The sequence below is a fragment of the Aedes albopictus genome, chromosome 2 (assembly GCF_035046485.1).
Source record: "Aedes albopictus strain Foshan chromosome 2, AalbF5, whole genome shotgun sequence".
Classification (NCBI taxonomy): Eukaryota; Metazoa; Arthropoda; class Insecta; order Diptera; family Culicidae; genus Aedes; species Aedes albopictus.
The window spans coordinates 451,176,668-451,201,199 of NC_085137.1; the positions used below are offsets into that span (position 1 = coordinate 451,176,668).

Genomic DNA, 24,532 nt, shown 5'->3' on the forward strand with positions numbered 1-24,532 from the left:
CGATTGAAGGTCAATTATGAGCTGTAGTTCGCCGATATCCAAATATCCGGGTTCGTTAGCGCTATGGGCTCAGAAATGGGTCATTATCAGCCGCTCTCGGGAGAAAAAGCAACTGACGAAAAATTCCAAGTGTCGGGGCTGGGAATGAACCCATGACCATAAAATTGACTTAGTTATAGCGGCAAGTGCCCAAAATAGGTACATCTGCCCAAATGATTATACCCTAATATAAAAAGGACCGTCAAATTACATTACGGCTTACTACAGAAATGTCAATCTATCACAAGAATGTATCTTAGTTCTCTTTCGCTTCAACTCTTATTTGATCTGATTCAATTTTTTTTTAAATTCAGTAAGACTGACCCAGAATGGCTGGGTTTGATTTACAGTTGATCCAGTAAATAAATTTTTTGACATTCACCTTTGAAAGATATCGCTGAAAGAATCCAGGAGGAACCCCTTTAGAAATCCCTGAAAGAATACTATAAGAAATCCTGGAGTAATCCCTGAAAGAGCGTCAAGAAGAGTCCCTGAGAGAATCCCGGGGGAATCCCAGAAGTTTAGGATGGAGTTCCAAAAGGATTCCTGAAGAAATCATGTCGGAAAGACTACCTTAAAAGGATCTCGGGAGAAACTCTAGAATGAATTTTGGGAGACATCGCTAATTGAAATGGGTAATCGATGAAAAAAAAACACTGAAGTACTCCAGATAAAGTTCTCGAAGGAATCCCCAAACAAATCTTCTGTAAAAAAATGCCGGAATTAATCCCGGTAGAAATCATTGATGGAATTCCGGAAGAAATACATGAAGGAATCCCGAAGGTTTGTTTTTTTTTTTTTTGATTTTTTTTATCTGTATTAACGAGATTTTTAGCCCTAGGCTAGTTCATCTCGGGACCCATGCTTTACTTCCCTTCCGAAGGAAGAACCCACATTTGTGAGTTTGTCGGGAGTGGGATTCGATCCCAGGTCCTCGACGTGATAGTCAAGTGTTCTAACCATTACACCAGGTCCGCTCCAGGGAACCCTTGAAAATATCCCTGAAAGAGTGTCGTGAGACATTCCTAAAGCAAAACCGGGAATAATCAATGGAGGAGATCTTGAAGGAATTCCGGAAGGAAGCCCGGAAGAAATTCCTGAAGGTATCCCGGGAGAAAACCCAAGAAGAACTCTAAATAAATCTCTAAACCTCTAAAAGAATGTTAGAGTAATTCCTGAATGAATCTCAAAAGGAGTCCCTTTGAATTTCCTGAAGGAATCCCTGTAAGAATCCTGGGAGAGTTTTCTGGAACAATCCTTGAGGAATTTCGGAAGAAGCCCCAGGAGAAATCCGTGAAGAAAATTCAGGAGGAATCCCTGAAGGAATCATTGAAGGAATTTCTGGAGAGATCCCAGCAATAATTAATGTAGGAATTTTGGGAGAAGTCTCTGGAAGCAACTCCGAAGGCATCTCAGAAGAAATTCCTTACGAAATCTCAGGAGAAATCCCTAAAAGAGAATCTGAAGAAATCCACTATTGGAACCATGAAAAATTTCCTGCAGTACTAGTAATCATTAAATCAATCTCAGGAGGAATCTAAAAGAAATTCTTAAAGAAATACCGAGATAAATTACTAAAGGAAATCCGGAAATATTCATTGAAGAAATCACGGTAGAAATTTCTGAAGGAATTCCTCGAAGGATCCAGGAGGAATCCGCAAAGGAAGCCCTAAAAGAACCTCAGGAGAAATCGCTGAAGGAATCCAGGGAGAAATCTCTAAAGGTCCGAGAAGAATCCGTTAAACAATTCTTGAATGAATCTTAGACGGAATTTCTGAAGGAAACCTAAAACCAAAATCAATGATGGCAGCCCAGGGGAAATATCTAATGAGATCTCAGGAACCCATAAAGAATCTTGGAGCAGTTCCTGCTGCAATCGCAGGAATGATCCGTGAAAGAATCCCGGAAGTAAACCCGGGAGGAATATTTGGAGCAATCCTTGATGGGATCGTGAAAATAACCAAAGATTCCCGGAAGTGTTTCCCTAAAATAATCAATTAAGGAATCCAGGGAGAAGTCCCTAAGAAAACCCGGAAAGATCCAGAAGGGAATCCTGGAAACAATCCCGAAAAGATTCCCAGTGAATCCCAGAGAAAAATGTCGAAAGAAATCCATAGAAGAATTTCAGGAGAAGCCAATGAAAAAATCCCGCCGAGAGTTTCTGAATGAATCCAGGGAAAGTTCTCCGATGGATTTCCTGCAGTAATTCTTGAGGGAAATCCAGAAGAAATTTCTGAAGGAATCCCGTGAGAAATCATTGAAAAATTCCCTGAATAACGAAATCCAGGAAAAATCCCCAAAAGTTTCATTCAATAAAATTCTACCTAAATGAATGCAGGAATTCATCTCGGGTATACACGGACAGAAATGTTGTCTGGCTGATATAACTTTTTCTATAGTTCTCCCAAGCTTCGGAAATATTCTTGGTATAACTACATCAAATGGTTGTTTCACTATGATTGGATGTCTATTCCGAGCATATGCTCCGTTTGAATCAACGTCATTAAAAATCAAACATCAAATTCTTCAACCAAGCATGTTTGTCATTACTTGAATCCTCAGGATGCTGTCTCCTCAGTCACAAAGAAGTTATTCATTATGGCGGCGGCAGTTTTAAGTAACGACGTGCATTTTGTTGAATTCTCATAGTTATCTTGGATTTAAGAGCATCAAAGAGTTTGTGAGTATGCATAAAAATGTAAGTTTTTATTTTCTTTTATTAGTATATTTTCATAAATTTCGTTTCCAGCCAACGAGTATACAATTTGCATAGTAATTTGCGAAGAAGTAAGATCTTCTGCCTCCACCATGTCAAGCGGACCGAACAAAGTACATCGCAGGTTTGAACAAACGGCGTCGGACTTGTTATAATAAAGTTGTAATATCCAAGGAACAAGTTCTCTATTACAGTACCTAAACGTTTCTATAATGGTGGTATTTTAGTGAAATATGCTCCATTTAGGATACATTGCACTAGAATACTACTAATGTAGAAACGTTTATCCTTAATTTGAAGCTTTTAATGGTTTCAGAAGTAAACAATTATTATTTGAACACATTTCTGCGTATGCTTAAACCAATCATCCGATATAGTTATTTCAACCCTTAAGTTGAGGGTCAAATTGAGCATAAACATGCTTGAAACTACCATGCGAATAAGTGAACTGTCAAACCATCAATCATAAATATTGTTGATGCAAGCATAATATCGTTGAATCAACCATATTTCTGACTATAACCAGATCATAAAATTTGCTTAACTCAAGCTTCCAATATTCTTCGACCTATTGTATTATGCGTGATACAATCTCAAAAAGGGATTATATAAAAGTCAGTGCATAAATATTCTTGATTGGGACCGAAATATGATTGACTTGACTTTATTTTTTTCTCCGTGTAATCCTTGAGAAAATCCCTGGAAGAAATCCCGGAAGAAAGCACCGGAAAAACCTGGAGGAATGTCTGATAGAATCGTGAAAAAATCCCAGAAGTAAACCCGAGAGGAATATTAGGGTCCTTAATGGAATGCAAAAAAATATCCATGACCGAGTCTCGGACGTATTCCTCTTGAATCAATGAAGGAATCCTGGGAGAAATCCCCAAAGAAAACCCGGGAAAGATTCAGAAGGGAATCCTAGAAAGAATCTCGAAAGCATTCCCAGGGAAATCGCTGAAAGAATCCATTAGAAAAATGCCAGAAGAAATCCATTGAAGAATTTCAGAAAAAATCAATTAAAAAATTCCTGGGAGAGTCTCTGAAGGAATCCAGGGATAGATCCTTGAGGGAAACCCAGGAGATATTTATAAAGGAATCCCGTGAGAAATCAATAAAGGAATCCCTGGAAAAGGATCGTTCATAAATTACGTCCAACATTTGGGGGAGGGAGGGGGGTGTCTACAAAAGTGTGACAGTACGTGTACTAGGTATAGGAAAACAGCGTGACAGAGGGGAGAGGGGGGTCTAGGAACCCCAAAAAACGATGGACGTAATAAATGAATCTTCTCAAAACAAAATCGAGCAAGAATCTTAAAAAGTATCAGCGATTGAAGTGAACAGCGATTGTCGGCATGTACAGTGCGGTGCGAAAAAAGACTGTGTTTCGCACAATCTCAAGTGCTGGTCCCCCGTTTTTGCTGAGAGACAGAGACGTATTAGTGAGAGCCTTGGTGAGAGCTTTCGTAACTGTTCGAGAGTCAAATCGCAGCTCTATGGAGAGATTGCTTGTCACAGTGCATTTGTTTGGTACTTTCAATATATGTACAGAAAATTAATTACAGTAGACGTTCGGTCGGTGCAAACGGTTTAACTGCGATGCTTTTTAACTGCAAGTCCGGTAAGTGCAACAAATTTGCAGTTATCGCACCGCTATCCGTCAAAACGGTGCGTTAAGTTAGCCCAAATGAACAATCGAATGAATGTTTCGTTCATTTAACGTCAATTGATGGGTTGTTGACGCCCATCTGACGTTGCAGTTATCGAATTTTGTTCGCTAACTGAAACGTAAACATGTTGCAGTTATCGAACGTTTACTGTAGATAGTGTTTTCGGCAAAGTTGTTAAGCTTGTCATGGACTTACAAGTGATGAATCGTTTGATTCGAAATTTCACCAATCTTCCGTAGAGTCAAGCACAGAGGCAAACACAGAGAGAATTTATACGATAGAGTTCGAGAGACAGCGCACGGCAAAGAAAGTGTGCTACACACAACCGATAGCACGTATTCGCCTCTCTCTAGATTGTCGTGCCCTATCCCTGCCCCGGAAGAATTCCTGAAGCAATACTGGGAGGAAACCCAGGAAGAATCCTGGAGGAATCTCAGGACCCGTGAAAGAACCCGCAAGGAATCCTGGGTGAACTTTCTAAAGAAATCACCGAAGAAATCAATAAACGAATATCTGCAAGAATCCCTGATAGAATGTCGGAATATATCTCTAAAGGAATTCTGGGAAGATCCTCCCTAAAGGAATCCTTAAAGGAAGCAATTAAGGAATCCCATGAGAAATTCCCTACGGATTTTCAGTAACATCCTGGAAGAATCCTTGTCAGAATCTCTGAAGTAATCCAAGGAGAAATTGCTAAAAAAAATTCGGGATAGATCGATGAAAAAACATGGTACGAATTTTAAAAGGAATCTCGGAAGAAATTCCTTAAAAATAATCCCAAGCAAAATCAATGCACAAATCCCTGGAGGAACCTCTGAATAAATCCCGCGAGGAATTCCTGAAGAAATCCTAGACGGAAACCAGGAGATATTAAAAAAATCCTGTGAGAAATCTCTAAAGGAATCAATGAAGGAATCCCGGGTGGAATCCTGGAGGAATCCCTAGAATAATTCAGAAAGAATCCTGAGAGAAATACATGGAGGAGTTCTTTGAGAAATCTTGGGATGAATCCGTACAGAAATCTCGGGAGAAATTACAAGATAAAACCTGATAAGAATTCTAGGAGAAATCCATTGAACATTGCCTGGAGAAATTGCTGAATAGTTTCATATTCAAATAAATCCTTAAGGGAGGGCTTGTATTTAGACCAAGATATCCATGATATGAATTACTTCACTGCAAACTAATGCGATGGTTGATTCGGCCCTCTGAATCACCATGGGTGCTCAGGACTGCAAGTAGTAAGTAAGTAATCTAGTGCGATGATTTTTAACAGGTAATGTTCCCGACACTTGGCTCTTATATAAGTAGATACTCAAACAGGTTTGCTGAAGACGCCATCTCTGTACCTCTTTGCAGAGTCGAGCAAAAATATTCTTTTCCCTCCAGCTCCACCTAATCGAAGGATTTCATCATAAAACTTACATCATCGGACTTATTTTGACCAGGTAAACATATTTGCAGAAAACATCAGAACGGTATTTCTTTTGTTGGGCTGACATGTGATCAAATCAAATCAATTATACTGCTGCACCATCTAGCGAGAAAATATCTAACTAAGAATCATTTAAATAGAAGATTCACATCCGTGTGAACAACGGCAATATGTATTCTTTGAAGCAACGCCACATAGCGAGCGAATTCTTAATTAAAGTTAATTCTTCACACCATGCAAAAAATATAGGTCTTTTGAAAAACTTCTCCAAAGACTGTATGCTGAAATATAATGTAATTCTCAATATATGCAATTCAAAAGTTCGAACTCGGAGTATCTGTCCAAAAAATAGGACCATGAACGGATATGGGTAAACTGAGATCCCATATTTGTAGAGAAAGGGGTCGTTCAAATATGACGCCCATCGTTTAGGGGGGGGGGGGGGGTGTCTGAGAAAGTGTGACACCCCATGTATTAGGTATACGATAAAGCATGACAGAGGGGAAGGGGGGGTCTAAATATCTAAAAATGATGGACGTCACATTCGAATCGACCCAAAACTTGCTGGAAACCTAACCTAACCTACAAACTTACTTCATTTTACGGTACGCTTAATACATAGTTTTTTTTTTACTGAAATCATGATTTTTTATGGTTTCAATTCGTTTTGTTTCTAAAACTATACAATATAACCATGAAAAGGTTTCCATGGTAAAGGTTAATCATGATCCTTGCAAAGAAAATTTGGTCATCGAGGGAGCTTTCCATTTTTATTGCAGTTTTTACTGGGACTGACTTGCGATTCACGGCAGTTTAGTAGGCTGTATAATTTTGTCAGTACATTTAAATTAGGCAACATTTCATGTGATCGAAATTGGCCAAGTATCTGAAAACATCATCTATATTTATATTATACTGTTCAACTAAATTAGCTGTATGTAGTCACAATCTCCACAAATTGCATGGTTTTCCTCATTATCATGGTTTGTTTATCTTGGCCCTAATCGCCACCGGTAGAAACTTTCGTGTCGCTTCCAGAACCACCATAGACAGCTGTTATTGACAGTGCAAAGAAACCCCCACACTGTATCCAGCATTAATTTGTGATATTTAATCTAATAATAGCCCACGAAAAGTGACCATGAGTTTGAGCCATAGTGAAACAATATGAAAAAATCTACGTGCTGAAACAAGAATAGAAAACAGTTCTACCAAGGCGGAAATGGATTACCTGACGGAGATTCCTCACAAAATTCGTGGCTACCTGGTTGACATAGGAGCAATCAAATATGTAAGTAAAAACCCCGTTTCTCCGCACACAATCCTAGCCCCGGTCATCGCCATCTCCGCCGAGTGGGCTGATTTCCTTCTTTTATCAATTCTCCGTAATCCCCTTGAGAAATCCCATGACGACATAGAATTTTTCTTCGGAAAAGAAAATTCACCAACAACAAAGCACCACCATCCTACTACATTCATAAATTGTCTCTTTCGGGTCCATTTATCAAGAGTCAAGCACGTATTCATGTAATATGTATGAATGGATCAGCTCCAACAGTGTCTACAACTCCGAGTCGGCGAAAGTCATACATAAATTACGTTACATCGAGAGCTATTGCTCTCTGTACAGGCTTGGAAAAATGTATTTCTCGATGGGAGCAGAGCTCATTCATAAAGATTCGGAAGTAAAGCCTATGTTTATTTTATAAGATTACTCTTCCGAACCGTCGCGGTGCATCCCCATCGGTTGTTGTAACCGGTCGGTCCTTTGAAGAATTAATCCATTTCTTTTCGTGACCGTTGTTGGCGAAGCTGGCCGTCCTTACCTACCGACAGCTTTAGGGTGCTGCGTCACCAGTTTTTAAATCTCTCAATTTCGGACACCTAGATGTGACGATTAATGCCCTGTTAGGACGAAGGAGACTATCCACTTCTTCTGCGAACTGCGGGTGAAATAAATGATTCACGATTAATCAGCCACTTGAGCTCAGTAGTTCGTTGTAGTAACATAATAGGTACTGCGTTGGCGTCGTCGTCCCCTACGGATGCTTTCAAGCAAGTCATTGCATACTGCACTTCAAAAGGCCTTCCGCTAATTGTTGGTAGTGATGCTAATGCTCACCATATAATCTGGGGCAGCTCAGACATCAATTTGAGAGGCTCCAGTTTGATGGAATACTTAAGTAGTACAGATCTTGGATTACTTAACATAGGCAACCGCCCAACCTTCATGGTATCTGGTAGAGAGGAAGTGTTAGACATAACGCTTTGCTCTAGCAGAATTAGTCATGAGCTGACCAATTGGCATGTGTCAGATGAAGAATCTTTATCTGACCATCGTTACATCTTGTTTGAACATGTGAATGTTACTTCGCAAACTTTGCGTTTCAGGAATCCCCGGTCAACCAACTGGGATCTTTTTACCGATTTGGTTGCAGCCAAATTTCATGGATACTCACCATCAATTGACACTCCAAGTGATTTAGATGATGCCGTTGATACTACAACGGCCTTCATCATGGAAGCTTTTGAAGAAGCCTGCCCTCTGCGGTCTGTGAAGACCACAAGAGGAACCCCTTGGTGGAACTCCGATCTGGCGAAGCTCAGGAAACAATGTAGAAAGAGTTGGAACAGACGACGTTCGGCTGGATCGGAGGCTTTCAGGTCGGCTCGCAAGGCCTACCAAAAAGCTCTTCGGTCTGCTGAACGATCCGGCTGGAAAAACCTTTGTACAAATGTTTCCAGTCTGAGTGAAGCCAGTCGATTGAACAAAATCCTTGCAAAATCTAAGGATTTTCAAGTGAACGAACTTCGTTTGCCAAATGGTGATTTCACTTCCTGTGATGAGGAAGTTTTAGAATGTTTATTCAGTACACACTTCCCCGGATGTGTGGATATTACATCTTCGGATGAACCTGATGTCTTTTCTTGTAGTTATGATTCTTTAGCTTCGGCTCGGAGTATCATAACTTTAGAATCGATTGAATGGGCACTTAATAGCTTTGCTCCTTTCAAATCTCCTGGGGCAGATGGGATTTATCCTATTTTACTTCAGAAGGGATTTGATCATTTCAAACATGTTTTGAAACAACTACTTGTTTGCAGTTTTGCTACAGGGTATATTCCCAAATCCTGGCGGGATATTACTGTGAAGTTTATTCCGAAAGTGGGTCGCGCGTCGTATGAAGAAGCAAAGAGCTTCAGACCTATCAGTTTGACCTCTTTTCTTCTGAAATGCTTAGAACGCATAGTTGATCATCACATCCGTGATGTTCATCTGGCCAATGTGCCTCTTCATGTGAACCAACATGCTTACCAATCTGGAAAGTCAACTGTGACTCTTTTACACAAAGTTGTTTACGATATCGAGAAGGCATTCGCTCAAAAGCAATCCTGCTTGGGTGTTTTCTTAGATATCGAGGGTGCCTTTGACAACGTGCCTTTCGATGCCATATTGGAAGCCGCACGGGGTCATGGTATATCTCCAATGATTTCCAATTGGATTCACCAAATGCTCAAAAACCGACATCTCTTCTCGACATTGCGTCAAGCGGCGATTAGGAGAGTGTTTGTGGATGCCCCCAGGGGGAGTCTTATCACCACTTTTATGGAATATCGTAGCAGATACGCTATTGAGGCAACTCAATAATAGCGGTTTTCCTACTTATGGTTTTGCTGACGACTACCTAACATTGTTAGTCGGTATGTGCATCAGCACCCTTTTCGACCTGATGCAAAACGCTCTTCAGGTAGTTGAGGGTTGGTGTCGCCAATATGGCCTTTCGGTAAATCCGAGTAAAACATCTATTGTTCTTTTCACGGAAAAGCGAAACCGTAATGGTGTTCGAACTTTACGTCTCTTTGATTCTGAAATCAATGTGACTGAACAGGTAAAGTACGCTGGAGTCATTCTTGATTCCAAGCTTTCCTGGACACCTCATGTTGAGTTCAGAATCAAGAAAGCTTGTATGGCCTTCGGGCAATGCCGGCGAACCTTTGGTACAACTTGGGGTCTAAAACCCAAGTATATCAAATGGATCTACACAACTGTTGTTCGGCCAATATTGGCCTATGGATGCCTTGTGTGGTGGCAAAAGGGCGAAGTGAGAACGGTCCAATCAAAGTTAGGCCATCTCCAAAGGATGTGCTTAATGGCGATGTCTGGAGCGTTCTCTTCAACTCCCACGGCAGCGCTCGAAGTTCTCTTTGACGTTGCCCCACTACACATTCATCTCAAACAAGAAGCACTTTCTTGCACTTACCGCCTATGGGTACTCGGTTTACTAGAGGAAACTCCTGTGAACCGCAGTTCAACACACACCTCGTTGTTTCCACTTTTGGTGAATTGGGACAAAGTTGTCCTTGCTCCAAGTGATCTTACAATTGCTTGTAATTTTCCATATAGGACATTTTCCACGAAATTCCCTTCCCGGGAAGAGTGGACATCTGGTTATCTGGAGAGAAGTATTTCAGACGGCATCGTATGTTACACTGATGGCTCCCTTCTCGAAGGTCGAGCAGGTGCTGGTGTTTATTCTCGTGAGCTAAGGCTGTATCAGTCTTATTCACTTGGCAGACACTGCACCGTTTTTCAGGCCGAAATCTTTGCTCTTATGTGCGGAGTGCAATCAGCACTTCAGCAGCACGTAATGGGCAAAGTAATATACTTCTGTTCAGATAGCCAGGCTGCTATTAAAGCACTTGCTTCGGCCAACTCCAGGTCGAAGATAGTTATCGCTTGTCGAACTCAAATTGAGGAGCTGAATTCAGCAAACGCTGTTCACCTTGTATGGGTACCTGGCCATTCTTCCATCGCTGGAAATGAATTGGCTGATGAGTTAGCTCGCACTGGAGCATCACATGACTTCATTGGCCCTGAGCCAGCTATTCCGGTATCCAAGTGTTGGGTGAAGCTTCGGATTAACACCTGGGCTGCCACTCAGCACAAACAATACTGGAATAGTTTGGAGTCATGTCGTCAAACAAAATTGTATTGTACTGAGCCATTTCTAGGGGTGGCAAAGTATCTAACAAATCTGTCAAAGCAGAATTGCAGCATGCTGGTCAAAGCATTGACTGGCCACTGCCGACTCAGTTATCACATGGCGAATATTCAGCAAGCTGATTCATTTGCATGTGATAGCTGTGAATCCGATTATGGAACTTCGTATCATTTAATATGTAACTGTCCAGTTTTTGCGCAATTGCGTTTCCGAGTACTCGGGAAACACTTATTAAGTGAAACTGACTTCAGAAACCTGAATCTTCAGGACGTTCTGTTTTTCTTGACCCGCTGTGGTAAAGAGCTATAGGCTCTCTTTACGCTTTATGCATTATCACAGTGCCCTTTTCAGGGCGCTGTTCGAACCCATTGTGGCACGCTTATGCGTTATTACAGTGTCCTTTTCAGGACGCTATGTGAACCCATTGTGGTACGCTTTTGCGAGTATGACGATCCTATTCCCTTACCTGTCCTTTCCCATGTCCTATCCTTTATCCTTCCCTTCTCCGTCAGGTAAATGATGAATAGGCTCGTGTTCATGGCGATGGCACAAATTTCCCGAATGGAGGAGAACGTGCCTCTAGAGCCGACCTACTGATACCTGATGATACCTGTTAGGACGAAGGAGACTATCCACTTCTTCTGCGAACTGCGGGTGAAATAAATGATTCACGATTAATCAGCCACTTGAGCTCAGTAGTTCGTTGTAGTAACATAATAGGTACCGTAAACCGGGGTCAAATTGATCTCCGGGTCGAAATTGATCAGGCGTTTTTCAGTTAGATCAAGCATACTTTACACAGTTTCCTTCCAAGTATCGTGATGTAGGAATCCTATACTAAACGATATATGTAAGAAAACTATTTAAAACATATTTTATCTAACGGAAAAACGTCTGATCAATTTCAACCCGGAGATCAATTTGACCCCGGTTTACGGTACTGCGTTGGCGTCGTCGTGGAAGATTGATTTCACAATTTAACGGACTTGCGTTGACTATTTTGCTGGTGTCTGGTGGTTGGAGCAGAAACATTGACCCCGTGAATGAAGTTTTAGTTGGTGCTCGCCAATTCTGATGAATCCATTATGGTTATTGCTGGGAATATGTCTTTGAGATGGAATATTTATTTATTTCGTTATGTTAGCACGTTATCGGAAAATAATTGACTAATTTTTCTCTTCTTTTTTCTTTCCTTTCAGGTATGTAACAACTTATTAATTCGATTAAGCTGAAAGTAGTTGTAAGTAGGTAATGTGCAGCATTTAATCGCTTATCAGTATTATATGTATGTAGCCATTGAAATAATGACAAGGTGTTAACCCAGTCGACAATTTTGGGGAAACCGGAAGAATTCGGGAGATTTTCAACGTTTGACTTTCGGACGGCTACTGAAATTCCAAAGTGAAATTCAAACAATTCTCTGGCAAGTGCAAACATTGACAAATTGAGGGATAAATTTGTGAAAAAATTATCACGTGTTTTGGTGGGACTCGAACTCACGACTCCGTATCGGTAGTCAGGCGCTTTAACCAACTAAGCCACAAAACAAGTTACGACTCTGCGGAATAGAAATTCAAAGTGGATTCGAAGCACCACCCTAACCGGTTCCGTTTTTCACAACTTTATTTCTCCTTCAATTCAAGGATGGGAACACTCACTTGCAAAGAGTTACACTCACTTGCTGTTTTCTTAGCTCAGAAGCGTGCAATCAAGAAACGACTTTTGCCTTGTGGTTTTGTCTAAAACTTTGCCGAATAGAGTAGGGGTCGCACACGAATCCCAAAGCCTTAACAATGCTGTGAAAGTGACTCTCCACGAGGTGAGTGTAATTTACATTCACCTTATGGAGAGTTGCCTTCGCAGCTCCTTCACGACTTCGGTATGCGTGGGCGACCCCAACTCTATTCGGCATAGTTTTAGGCAAAACTACAAGGCAAAAGTCGTCCATACATCGTTTCTTGGTTGCACGCTTCTGAACTGATAAAACTGCAAGTGAGTGTAACTCTTTGCAAGTGAGTGTTCCCATCCTTGCTTCGGTTCTTAGATGTCATTGCATACGAACAAAAAGTCTGAGCGTATTGTTTTTTGGATGTTAATATTTATTGATATTGACTTCAATTGATTTAACATCTTGGTTGCACAGGTTACATTACAGTTTTCTAACTGGCGCCGATAAGAGGTTTTCACCACATTTTTGTGACTCCACATTTGTGATTACTTTTTTGGGAGTATGAGAAGCATTAATTCATGTAGGGTATTGGTTCTTTTATTAAGCATGTGGCTTCCATTTTCATCCTGCTTAAAACAAAGGATTGAAGCGCTGTTTGTTTTGTTTCTTATTTTTGTATATTTTGTTAGAAGTAAGCGCGCATGAAAGCAAAAAGAACGGAATCAATCGGTGCTGTAATAGCTTGTTTTCAAATAGGATGAATTTGGGAGCGTGAGTTTACTTATGGCACTCGTACCCTTACTATCTGTCTATTTTCGTTGAAGGCAAGAGTGACGTATATTACAATTCAATACCTGGATCAACGGTTTCAAAAATGAAACAGTTCCTAAAATGATCAATCTCCCTAGTCGTGATTTCAACATCTTAACAAAGAAGGATATATTTCCTTTTTGAGAGATGGCATTCTTTAGGAGTATTTTCTGTGAAAACCTCTGCATATTTCTTCACGAATTCCTATAGAAAGTTCCTTCTCGGATCAACGAAAATGTTCCTTTTTAGATTTCTTCTATAGTTATTTCGGGGATTCTTTCTGAAATTCCACCACGAATTGAAATTCAATAAAAACAACACTCTGGGTTTTAACCAATACATCCTCTTGAAACTCATCCAAGAGTTGCTTTTGAGATTTACGCAGGGTTTCCTCTCGAAATTCGTACACCAGTTCCTCCGATTCTTAGGACTTCTTCCATGATTATTTTCAGAAATCCGTCCAGAAATTCTTTCTAGTATTCATCCATAAGTTCCTTCTGGGGTTCCTCCAGAATTTCTTTCTGGCATTCCTTCAAAAGTTTTTCTAGGATTTCAACAGGAGTTTAGGAAAACCTTCTAGGGCTCATCCTTTAATTCTCCACGAGTTCATGGTAGAATTTCTGCAGGAATTCTTTTTGGTATTTGCGCGCAGCAGTAGTATCTTCTACAAATCCTCCAGAAGTCACGGTTGTTTGTTCCAGAAGTTGGGAGCCCTGCTGGTGTTCCTTATTGAAATCTTCTGGGTGTTATTTCTGGGAATCCTTCCGTAATTCTTTGTGGCAATCTTTTAAAAGTTTCTTTTGGGAATCCTTCAGAAGTTCCTTCTAGGAATCCTGCAGAAGTATTGTTAAGAAATCCTCCAAGAGTTTCTTGTGGGACTAAGGATTGATGGGAGTATTCTGGAATTGATGAGTTTGTTCTGGAAATCTATCAGTAGTTCCTGTAGAAATCCCCAAACTGAATTCCTGGATCCTAGAATCAAATCGTGTTTGCTATAGAAGCTATTTAGAAGTTTAGTATGTTAGGTAAACTTCTAAATCTCCTGAAGGAATCTCTGAAGTATTTTCTAGCTAAATTCTCAGAAGAAATCCATTTAAGAATCTGGAGGAATCCACGGACGGCATACAAGGTGGAATCCATAGCCGAAGTTACTGAAGAAATCCAAGATTGCATGCTAGAAGTAATCGAAAGATGAAATCCTGTGTGAAATTTCTGTAGCATCTTTAGCCTAGCGGATAAGGCAAACAAAAAATTATATCATCAGATAAATGTCATCTAAAACGTCTCTGAGAATTCCAAATTGTGGTAGTAGCAAGTGAGTGTAACTCTTTCCAATGTAGACGTGACCTTTTTCAATTAAAATTTTACTCATGTATGAGCTTCTCTTTGAAAACGCTTTTCATGCTATTTGTTTTGCAATATTCTTCAACACCGTTCAATAAATTTCAAAAATATATAACTCGAAAACGGTTTGTTCGATTGAAATGAAGTCTTCGAAGAAGTTCCAGGATATTTGAAGGATTTTTAGGAAAAAAACATACACCAAGAGTGATATTTATCGCGGACATATGTTACATGTCATATAATTACAATGTTCCAAAACCCTTACCGTTCGATTTATGTTAATAGGGGGAATCACTAAACAGCGTTAACTGATTAAACTGATTAAACGTCGCGATCACCAAAGCAATCTTTGATTATTTCATTCGCAAATTCATGAAACATTTCAAATAAGCAGAAAATCATGGCTTACGCAGCAATTTAATCTGTTTAGTAAGTACCCCTATTATTTTTCTGTAGAAAGCTGACTTCAAGCCTAAAAATTTGACAAGAAGTCCAGAATAATCAAATGTTTCTAACTATTTTTTCCAATTTTTTCTTTTTCTTCAATTAACACCTATGTTATGTGCCTAAGCCTCATTTTCAAAACTTCAAAAATCTGATTCTCAGCCGTTTCTCAACGAAAGGTAATGATGTTTTGATAGTTGATCACAAAATCTTTCTAGTTTATGTCACCGGGATCATGGTTCCGGATTTTTCCGTTGTTCCGGAGTTTTTTTCCGGGGTTACTGAGGTGACCTGCTTATCAGATAGAGGTGCAACCTATTATTTGCTTTCGAAAATTAGCTTGCGGCATATCAAACTTCATGATTTTGCAAAACAAAAGTATTGGAGCATGTTTCCAGAAATTTTGTATATACTGGCCACTTCTCCGGATGTTCCGGAAACCTGGTGCCCCCAGGGAAGTGGCCACTTTCTTGCCTGTTCTGAAAACTAGCTTGCGACATATCAAACTTTATGATTTTGCAAAACAAGAGTATTGGACCATGTTTCTAGAGATTTAGGATACACTGGCCATTTCTCCGGATGTTCCGGACCCAGGTGCCCCCAGGGAAGTGGCCACTTACTGACCGGTTCTGAAACATAGCGTGTGACATATTAAACTTCAGGATTTTGCAAAACAGGAGTATTGGCCCATGTTTATAGAGATTTCGGATACACTGGCCACTTCTCCGGATGTTCCGGAAACCAGGTGCCCCCAGGGAAGTGGCCACTTTCTGATCTTTAAGGTTTTGCAAAACAAGAGTATTGGGCCATGTCTCTTGAGATTTCGGATACGCTGGACACTTCTCCGGATGTTCCGGAAACCTGGAGCCCCAGGGAAGTGGCCACTTTCCGACCGGTTCTGAAACCTAGCATGCGACATATCAAACTCCATGATTTTGCAAAACAAGAGTATTGGACCATGTTTATAGAGATTTTGGATGTACTGGCCACTACTCCGCCACTACTTGCAGCACAGAGTCTCAATTCTATTACATAACGCCTACAAGTCATGCAATCAAGCGAACTGTGCCTCACGTCTCCAGAATAATAAAAACACACAATTCTATCACCTTACCCTGGTATCCACGCACCAATGTGTGAACCTTCTGCCAACCAAGTCCCACCAACACTCCGACATCCGCATGAATTTGTGCTGACGCAAATGTGGATACAAACGATTGCAATCATCACTTCCTTACCCTTCCCCACATTGACCTGCAACCTGACGTGGCAGGCGCCATTGTCGCCTAAAATAGTAGATCATCAACGCTCACACACTGAAGATGCCTGTTAGTCCCCAGCAGATATCTCATTGGTTCCTTGTGTGAGTGTAGCGGGTCTGGCGATACTGGAGTAGCATAACGTTCAAAATTTCATTCAATTCGGTTCACTGGTTTCCGAGATATGGCAGTTCCAAAACAAATTGTCTAAAAAATAGTGTTTTACTAGAAGTGTTCTAACATCGTAAAAGATTAACCAATCGAGCTTAAATTGTACCAATGATCCACATATATGTAATAGGTTGACAAACAGTCAAAATTTGAAATTGTTTGACGCACTCTATGAAAAGTTACAGCATGTGGAACTTTTTTGTGGGAGAAAAAAAAAGTTGCCTATCCTAAACATTTCGGCCACCCCCTGTACACGTACAGAGTATAGAGAAAGTTGATAGAAAGATACAAAGTAGAAGGAAAAGGACGAACCAGGGATTGAACCCAGGACCTTCTGCATATGAATCAGAAGCGGTAGCCACTTTAGTGGTCTAGTTTTTTTTTTCAAAAATAAATTTAAATACACAGATAAAAATAATGAGATTTACACGTCATGTAAACTTCATTTTAGTCATGTAAACTTACTGTTATAATGGTTTACATGATATATCATGTAAATTTACGTTATATGTCATGTAAACACTCAGAGTCATGCTGAATTACATGACATATAATGTAAGTTTACATGATATTTTATGACATTTACATGATATGTCATGTAAACTTCCGTGATATCCCACGCTCCAATCATGTGCATCATATGTCACACATTTTTACATTCTTGTAGTCAAAATCAGTTTTTAGTTTATTATAGTGTTTTTACAAGAAACCATGTGAATTTAAATTATTTTTTTGATGCAGATGTATCAAGTAATAGCTGCATAGACTGTACATTTTATGAACAAGTTCAGCCCAAAAATGTTGGCAGTATGCACCTCAAAATTTCATGATACAGTGTTTGTCAAAAACTATCGAATGTAGATTTTTAAATTTGTATGATAATAAAAACACTTCCCGAAAGCAACATTCCCCCGAAAACTGAATGATGTTTTAGTTGGAGGTGATTGTTTGTCAATTAAACCCTGATAATTATTATTATTATTATTCTTTATTATCGAGATTTTCAGCCCTCGGCTGGTTCATCTCACCCTGATATTTAATTACATCTCAGATTGCGGTACTCAAAATTAATTTACCCATATTCCAAGTGAATCTCAGAAATCTGGAGCGGTAATATAACAATGAAAATTAAATGTGTATTTGCTTGTTAACGTATATACGGATACGGGCAAGAACATAACTTTTTTTATGTTATCTATATTTTCTTATGCTTAATTTTTATAGATACATCAACGACAATTAATTCACAATTTGGCAGGCGATTGGGCACAGTCCCTGAACAGGGAACAACATTATCGAAGTAACACACTGCTGCTGCAATGGTTCACCACGATCCATATATTCTTCAAAGCAATTGCCACTGCCAGGCATGGAAATAATCGTTCACGATTCATTCATTTCGAGCTCCCTCACAAACATTCTCGCGGAACGAAACACAATCCCAGCAATCCTGTACATCAGTGTTCCCCAAACTTTTAGGAGGTATCGCCCCATTGGAGCTTGAGAAAAACTTTTTCGCCCCCCTAAATGAGATTTATTTTTTTTTCATGAAAAAAGACTGAAACTTTGTTGAGCTGAAGTCCTCAGAAACCCACTATTCAACACTACTGTGGCGAAACTGATATTTAATGTATCTAAATTTGTATCTCTCTTATTAAAAAAACGCATTATTGCATGTATAACAATACATTATGAAATCATGTTTGTGCTATACATATTCTTGAACAAAAACGAGCAAACAGAACGGACTGTAAACATTTACGAAAACTCGTTATCTTACACCAGATAGTTTACTAATGTTTCTGTAAAATGTAATTCTGTAAAATGTAATCGATTTCAAAACAGACATTTTTCAATAATCCTAGAAACAGCAAAATTGGAAATGTTAGGGATTTTTAATGATTCAGTTGACATTCTCGACTAGTATTTCAGTGCTTTTGATTGTTTTCAATTATCCAAAAAATCGCCCCCTTCTTTAGTATTTTCGCCCCCCAATTTTGGGTTTTCACATTTTCGCCCCCTTTGGCCTCATTTTCGCCCCCTGGGGGGCGATTTCGCCCACTTTGGGAATCACCGCTGTACATAGTGTGTTACGCACTCAGGCGAATGAAGGGGAGAAAGCAAATACACGAAAATTATGGCAGCGTTCATCGTTGTTCACGTTCACCCGTTGATTCTTTCGGTACGGGACTGCAATCGCAAGGCGAATGTCTTGAAAGGATCACACGTGAATGCATTCCTTCAATCGCGGCGATTCTTTCGTTTCGTTCGTCGTACTGCTGCTGATGCTGATGCTAGTTTTATCTATCCCGTTTGTTGGGGGTATTAAGCAATTGCGTGTTTTAACTAACTAGGAAGTTAACTAGTATCGATGGTAAATATGACAGGGTCTATAGATTTCCACGTAATTTGAAATCAGGCAATTCTACTAGTGCATGTGGATAACATCGCCAAACGTACATTATTTATTTGGGCTTATAGCAAAGATGGGCTAATTTCTGATTAAGGAAAACAATATTATAATATAACCGGACAAGGGCAATAAATTATCAAGTTTACATACTTGACAAAGGAAAGAAAATACTACCGCTATATTGTATTGTATTATTACTCTGGTTTATTTATGTTTTTAATGTTAAGATTTCACTATTTCACTAATATTGACAGTTACATTTTGGCCAAGGAGTACAGGGCAAACAAAGTCACTTTAAAAAAACAAATCAAAGAAAAAGCCGCAATGTATATGTCAAAAGTGGTCAAATATTTATCGTTCAGGCAAATCAGGCACAAATCGGTGAGTTTGATCCTCATCAATGTCCCGGCGGCGCGGTAGACATGCAATGCATTCAAGTATGGTAGTAGTATGTAGAAATATTTTCTGATAGAAAGCTAGCACATCTCATCATGATACATGGTACAATAGTAGATATACATATTTTACCGAATCAACCGTTTCCGTGCCGCACCATCTGCAAAATGTCACCGCCAAGGTCAACGCATTTTCCCCCTTTGCCCTCGCACGACCAAGGAAATATAACACGAATAGACATGCTTTACCTTCCCATCTAGCAATAAATTAAGAAAACGCACCAAACCCGCAAAATAATATTGTCATAACAATCACGCGAATGCAATCTTTCATTCGCACTGAATCTAAAATTTGATTCGTGTGTGAACGTTCGCGTAAAGATTCATTGAATCACGGCCCAACCGAAGAACCACGATCGACATGATTCAATTGCTTCGGTGCCATTCTCTTTATGCAATCTTTCTTTCTGCAGTTCATTTGTATTGAGACTCGGTGGAGTTCATTGGAACGGTTTGATCCAACCGTGAGCGAACGATACAAAGCAATCAAAACAAAGAGCGCAGTTGGCAAGATGAATGTGAGTGAATGAATTTTCCCGTGCCTGGCCACTGCAACACCTCCCATAAGGCGATAACTTTTACCTACAGCAGAGTTGAAAATTAAGTTTGCCCTTTTCGGTACTTGGCCCAACCTCGAATCTCGACTTGGCGCTTTTTCGAACGATACAATATCCCCTGTTCTCACTCCACCACCATAATTGAATTGTAACTTGCGCCTCGAAGCCAGCCAAGAGTGAATTAAAATTTTTACTTCTCAACGTGATTGTTTATTCTGCGAGCTTGCAGCTTTACGGTTAGTTAGGGCTCATGAGGTTCTCTGATGCGGTGTTGCTGTGTGGAAGCCGGCAATGAAGTTCAATCTGGCTCAGCGTTCAACGTTCGACGTTTCGGGTGGAGAGGCGCGAGTGCCACCCTCACTCCACATTCGATTCAATTCAATCAATAAAGAGGAAAATACACCGACAAGCTTTTATTGAGAATACAATTGAAAATGGCATTACAGATTCTTCTAGAGTTTTGAAATGGGGTTTGAGGAGAAATGGTTAAGAAACTGCCGAACCCGTAATTTTCCTAGATAAAAACTGGTGCATTCTCTGCAGTTGATGGAATAGAATCGTTGTTCAAAAATTACATGAATTTGAAGGCTAGGGTTATTAAATGTGTATTTTCCACTTTCTTGTGATCAAAAGTTAGCAACGTCACTGTTTACTCCAATCACAAGAACAATACCTTGGAAGTTGAGAAATTCCAATAAAGTTCTTTAAATATGTGGGTTAACTTTTCACCGAGATTGGAAAGCAATGTGTCAAATACCGCCGGGCGGACTCTGCTTTCCGTAGATGGAAAAGTGCCTTCGAGATTGGCCAACCCACGAGGGGAAGAACATAAAGCTCAACACCACATCAACGGGGCTCTCCTCGAGTCGGGTTTCACTGAACAACTTGGTTGGCAGTTTGACAGTTTTAAATTGCTCGGGAGAGTGAAAGCGTGCGTCGCGGCGTTGTTGGCGAAAAATTTTCATGGTGGCTCCCTTCCTCAAAGTGAAGCAGCAAGAGCAGCAGGTGCTGGAATTCCATTGTTGGTAGAATTTTCTAAATTGAATAAGCGGAAACACTTGCAGCGTTGTTAAGCCATATTGGTCTTTGAGAAGGGCACTTTTGTGCACGTGCAGGTGCTGAGGGAACGTAGACTGCTTCAGAAGAGTCACGCTTGAAGCGTTGTTGTAGTTGAGAGCAAACAAAAAAAAATCAAATCGCTGCTAGATATAAGCATCTGCTAGTTAGTTGCCACCTAGAAGGCGCGGATATGCATGACCACTTTTGCATGTGTTCACGGTGAACCTCACCTTTAATTGGTATCGAATCAAGTGCACTGCGCACAAACTGGTATCTACCTGGTTGAGGAGGCGGCTGCTAGACAACGTACCGGCGGTGTGTGTGTGTGTGGTGATGTGTTGCCGGCGCGGATCGGGTGATGCAACGCAACCGCAACTACAAGCTACACGTGCCTCATAGTCGGTAGTACCCGCTAGTCATGACCATGGCCGTGACTGTCAGCTGAGTTGCCTGAGTGTGATATCATTCTGATATCGACGCTCAAAATAAAGAAAAATAAATTTACAGACTGCTCTTATAAGCACTTCTTGTTCTAATATCATTGTGTGATCTTATATTGATATGAGATATTTTATCTCATATATTTAGTAAGGCATTTACATTTTCGATTCAGAATCAGTGTTGATGTTCAAATGACCTGCATAAATTAAGAGTTTCAATTACACTCAATTGAACTGGGTGTATATCTATTTTTCAATCAACAACTAAAGTTTGTTAGCATTGCATCTGTAAGAAATGAAAGGATGTGACAAATTCTAGTTGCTTGGTGATTTGTATATATGTAGAATTGTACTCAAATCACCTAAATAGTAATCTACTATGATTTCATTAGGATTTTAGATAATTCTTCTGCAAGCTACACTGTGTTTCCCAGTTATAACAATTACTGTATTGAAATGGATTGACTATCTAATTTATGCAGAATAAAGCCTGTATCCGCAATAATCGGGACACAGAAATACATCTGTAAATCTATAATAGATATATTAAAATTGCTCAAATTTGGCCTAATAACATCTTAAGATGTGCAGTACTTTTTGTTGTAGCAAAGAAAGAGTAGAATGTGCGCCATTGAATTTTGTACAGCCCCTAGTTTTGCTTGTCAGCGCTGTAACTTTTGAATTTGGCAAAGGAAATGACTGAAATTTTGAACACAATCCTCTCAATCTATATTCGTTGCATAGGCAAAATTCCAAAAAAAATCGATGCACTATCAACAATTTTATAGTCGAAGCATGTATTGGGACTGAACATGATTTTAGCCCCTCAGACAGCAATTAGTCAGCACCCTTTATTGTTTCGATTGTACTATTAAAGTACGATACCAATAATCATCAAATTTTGCAGATATAATAAACACATAATCAACTGTCTTCTGTGAAAACTTCTTTAAAATTGGCAGAGAAATTCAAAAGTTATGAATAGGCAAACATCGCATATGAAAAACACGAAAAATTTTCATAAACGCTCACCCCTATCAACACCAGTATCTTTCAAACCAATTGATAAAAGTTGATGAAATTTTGCAAGAAAGTGTCTCTATAAGTATCATAACTGCTAACGAAATTTCATAATTATCATCATAGAACTTTGAACTGTATTGTACAAGAACCATCTACTATGCGAATGAAAATTGGTCATGATTGTACAAAATGCTTAAAACCACATGTAAAGCATTGTCCAGTTAGAATCCGGACGCAAAGAATAATTTATTGTGACGCTCTCAATGATCATAATCATATTTTTTTTACAGCAGTCTGATCATAAACAAGTCCTCTATTGATGGTGAAAATTTCATCGATTTTCTTGCTACGAGTGAAAAGTCATTTCAGATTGAAGACAAGTGAAGGAAAAAAATCTTGCACAAACACGCTGAAAATTAAGCGTGGTCAGGTACGACAGTCGCGAAAAATGTTAATGTCTCCATAACCATAATGTGTGATGTGCACAGATGTTGTTAACCATGCCATGAGGAAGTGCCCAAGGAAGATTGAAGTTTATGTTCATGGATAAATCTGCTTGGAATTCCAAGATTTGTCAGGAAGTTCGAGCTCTGGACATCGTTTTCTCACATCACGATGTTGACACCAAATGTGTACAAAGATGATAACCTCAAGAATTGCGTGCTGCTTTTCAAAAATGCACACAAGGGATCTGTAGAGGTTTGAACTAATTTGGTGAGCTATCACGACAGCCTGAGATGTGTAGTGGTGTCATCACTGTTGGATAGTGTTTATTAACGAAAAAACACTCAAATTTCGCTTCTTTGGAATTTACTGAATAGACCTTAATTTCGCAAGAAGAGAAATATTTGGCAAAGTTTCTTTGGAATCCTAATCAGATTGGTAGAGGGTCTCAGGACACTACAGAGATGACCCGATTGTTAAACAAATCCGCCGAAGGGGTTGATGTTAAAATTTACTACCATTGTGCAGATTTTTAAGGAAGTAATCACGGAAAAAATGGGAAAATGTATTAAAAATTAAATTCAATAATTTTAATGATATTTTTCCATGAAACTACAGTAAATCATCTTTGTTTTGAGGGCTTCACCTTTTCTGTTTGTTATTCCACCTCTGAGATATAAGTGATTATCTGCGTCCGGATTCTAACTGGAAAATGCTTTATTTGTTTTTCATCCACAGTTAAAAGTAATACATCGATTTTTATGAAATTTTGCACAAATAATAAACATACACCAAAGAGTTCTCAGTCAATTATTTGGCCGATTTTACCGATTCATTGCAGAGCTATAGCCGTACTTCTGTGTCCCGATTAATGCGGATACAGGCTCTATAACAAAATTGATACTACTTTGAAACTTTAAAGATCAGATTCATAATCGTATGCAATTTAAAAACAGGATTATGCATCTCGCATCTGCAGCTTCATGCAGTATGCATGGTAAATTCTTTTTTTTTTTTTTTTTTTTTTTTTTTTTTTTTTATCTGTATTAACGAGATTTTTAGCCCTAGGCTAGTTCATCTCGGGACCCACGCTTTACTTCCCTTCCGAAGGAAGAACTCACATTTTGCGAGTTTGTCGGGAGTGGGATTCGATCCCAGGTCCTCGGCGTGATAGTCAAGTGTTCTAACCATCACACCAGGTCCGCTCCACTCATGGTAAATTCTTTGGAGGAATTCCTAAACTAAATTCCAGACGATCGTTTTTCTATGTCCAGACATTTTTTACTTGAAATTGATTATTACAGCTTGTCACAGGCTGCTCTGTAGTTTAATGTTCAAATAATTTCGGATCTTGAAAGTTCTCATATGGTAATCTGTTAGCTTTTTAAGCAATTTTTGGCACAATTCTCTTAAAGCGTAAAGAGAGCTCCGTATCACAGCGGGGTAAGAACAAAAGAACAGCCTGAAGATTCAGGTTACTGAAGTCAGTTTCACTTGTTTACCGAGTACTCGGAAACGCAGTTGCGCAAAAATTGAACAGTTACATATCAAATGATACTAAGTTCCAAAATCGGATTCACACAG

At 39.5% G+C, this 24,532-nt stretch overlaps 2 protein-coding genes across 4 annotated transcripts in view; one reads left to right on the top strand and one right to left on the bottom strand.

Moving 5' to 3' along the window:
• LOC109419687 (lysophospholipid acyltransferase 6) overlaps positions 1–24,532 on the top strand; it is a 128,408-nt gene that overhangs the window by 82,291 nt on the left and 21,585 nt on the right. Inside the window, exon 2 of one of the 3 annotated variants that reach the window (XM_062853892.1) lies at positions 6,983–7,148. The exons of the other annotated variants lie outside the window; for them this stretch is intronic. Coding sequence (XP_062709876.1) covers positions 7,080–7,148 — 69 coding nt within the window. The 5' untranslated portion in view covers positions 6,983–7,079. The remainder of the gene's footprint in view (positions 1–6,982; positions 7,149–24,532) is intronic. 3 annotated transcript variants of the gene reach the window in all.
• Positions 1–24,532, bottom strand: part of LOC109398403 (uncharacterized) — a 698,553-nt gene that overhangs the window by 76,833 nt on the left and 597,188 nt on the right. The window lies entirely within an intron of this gene.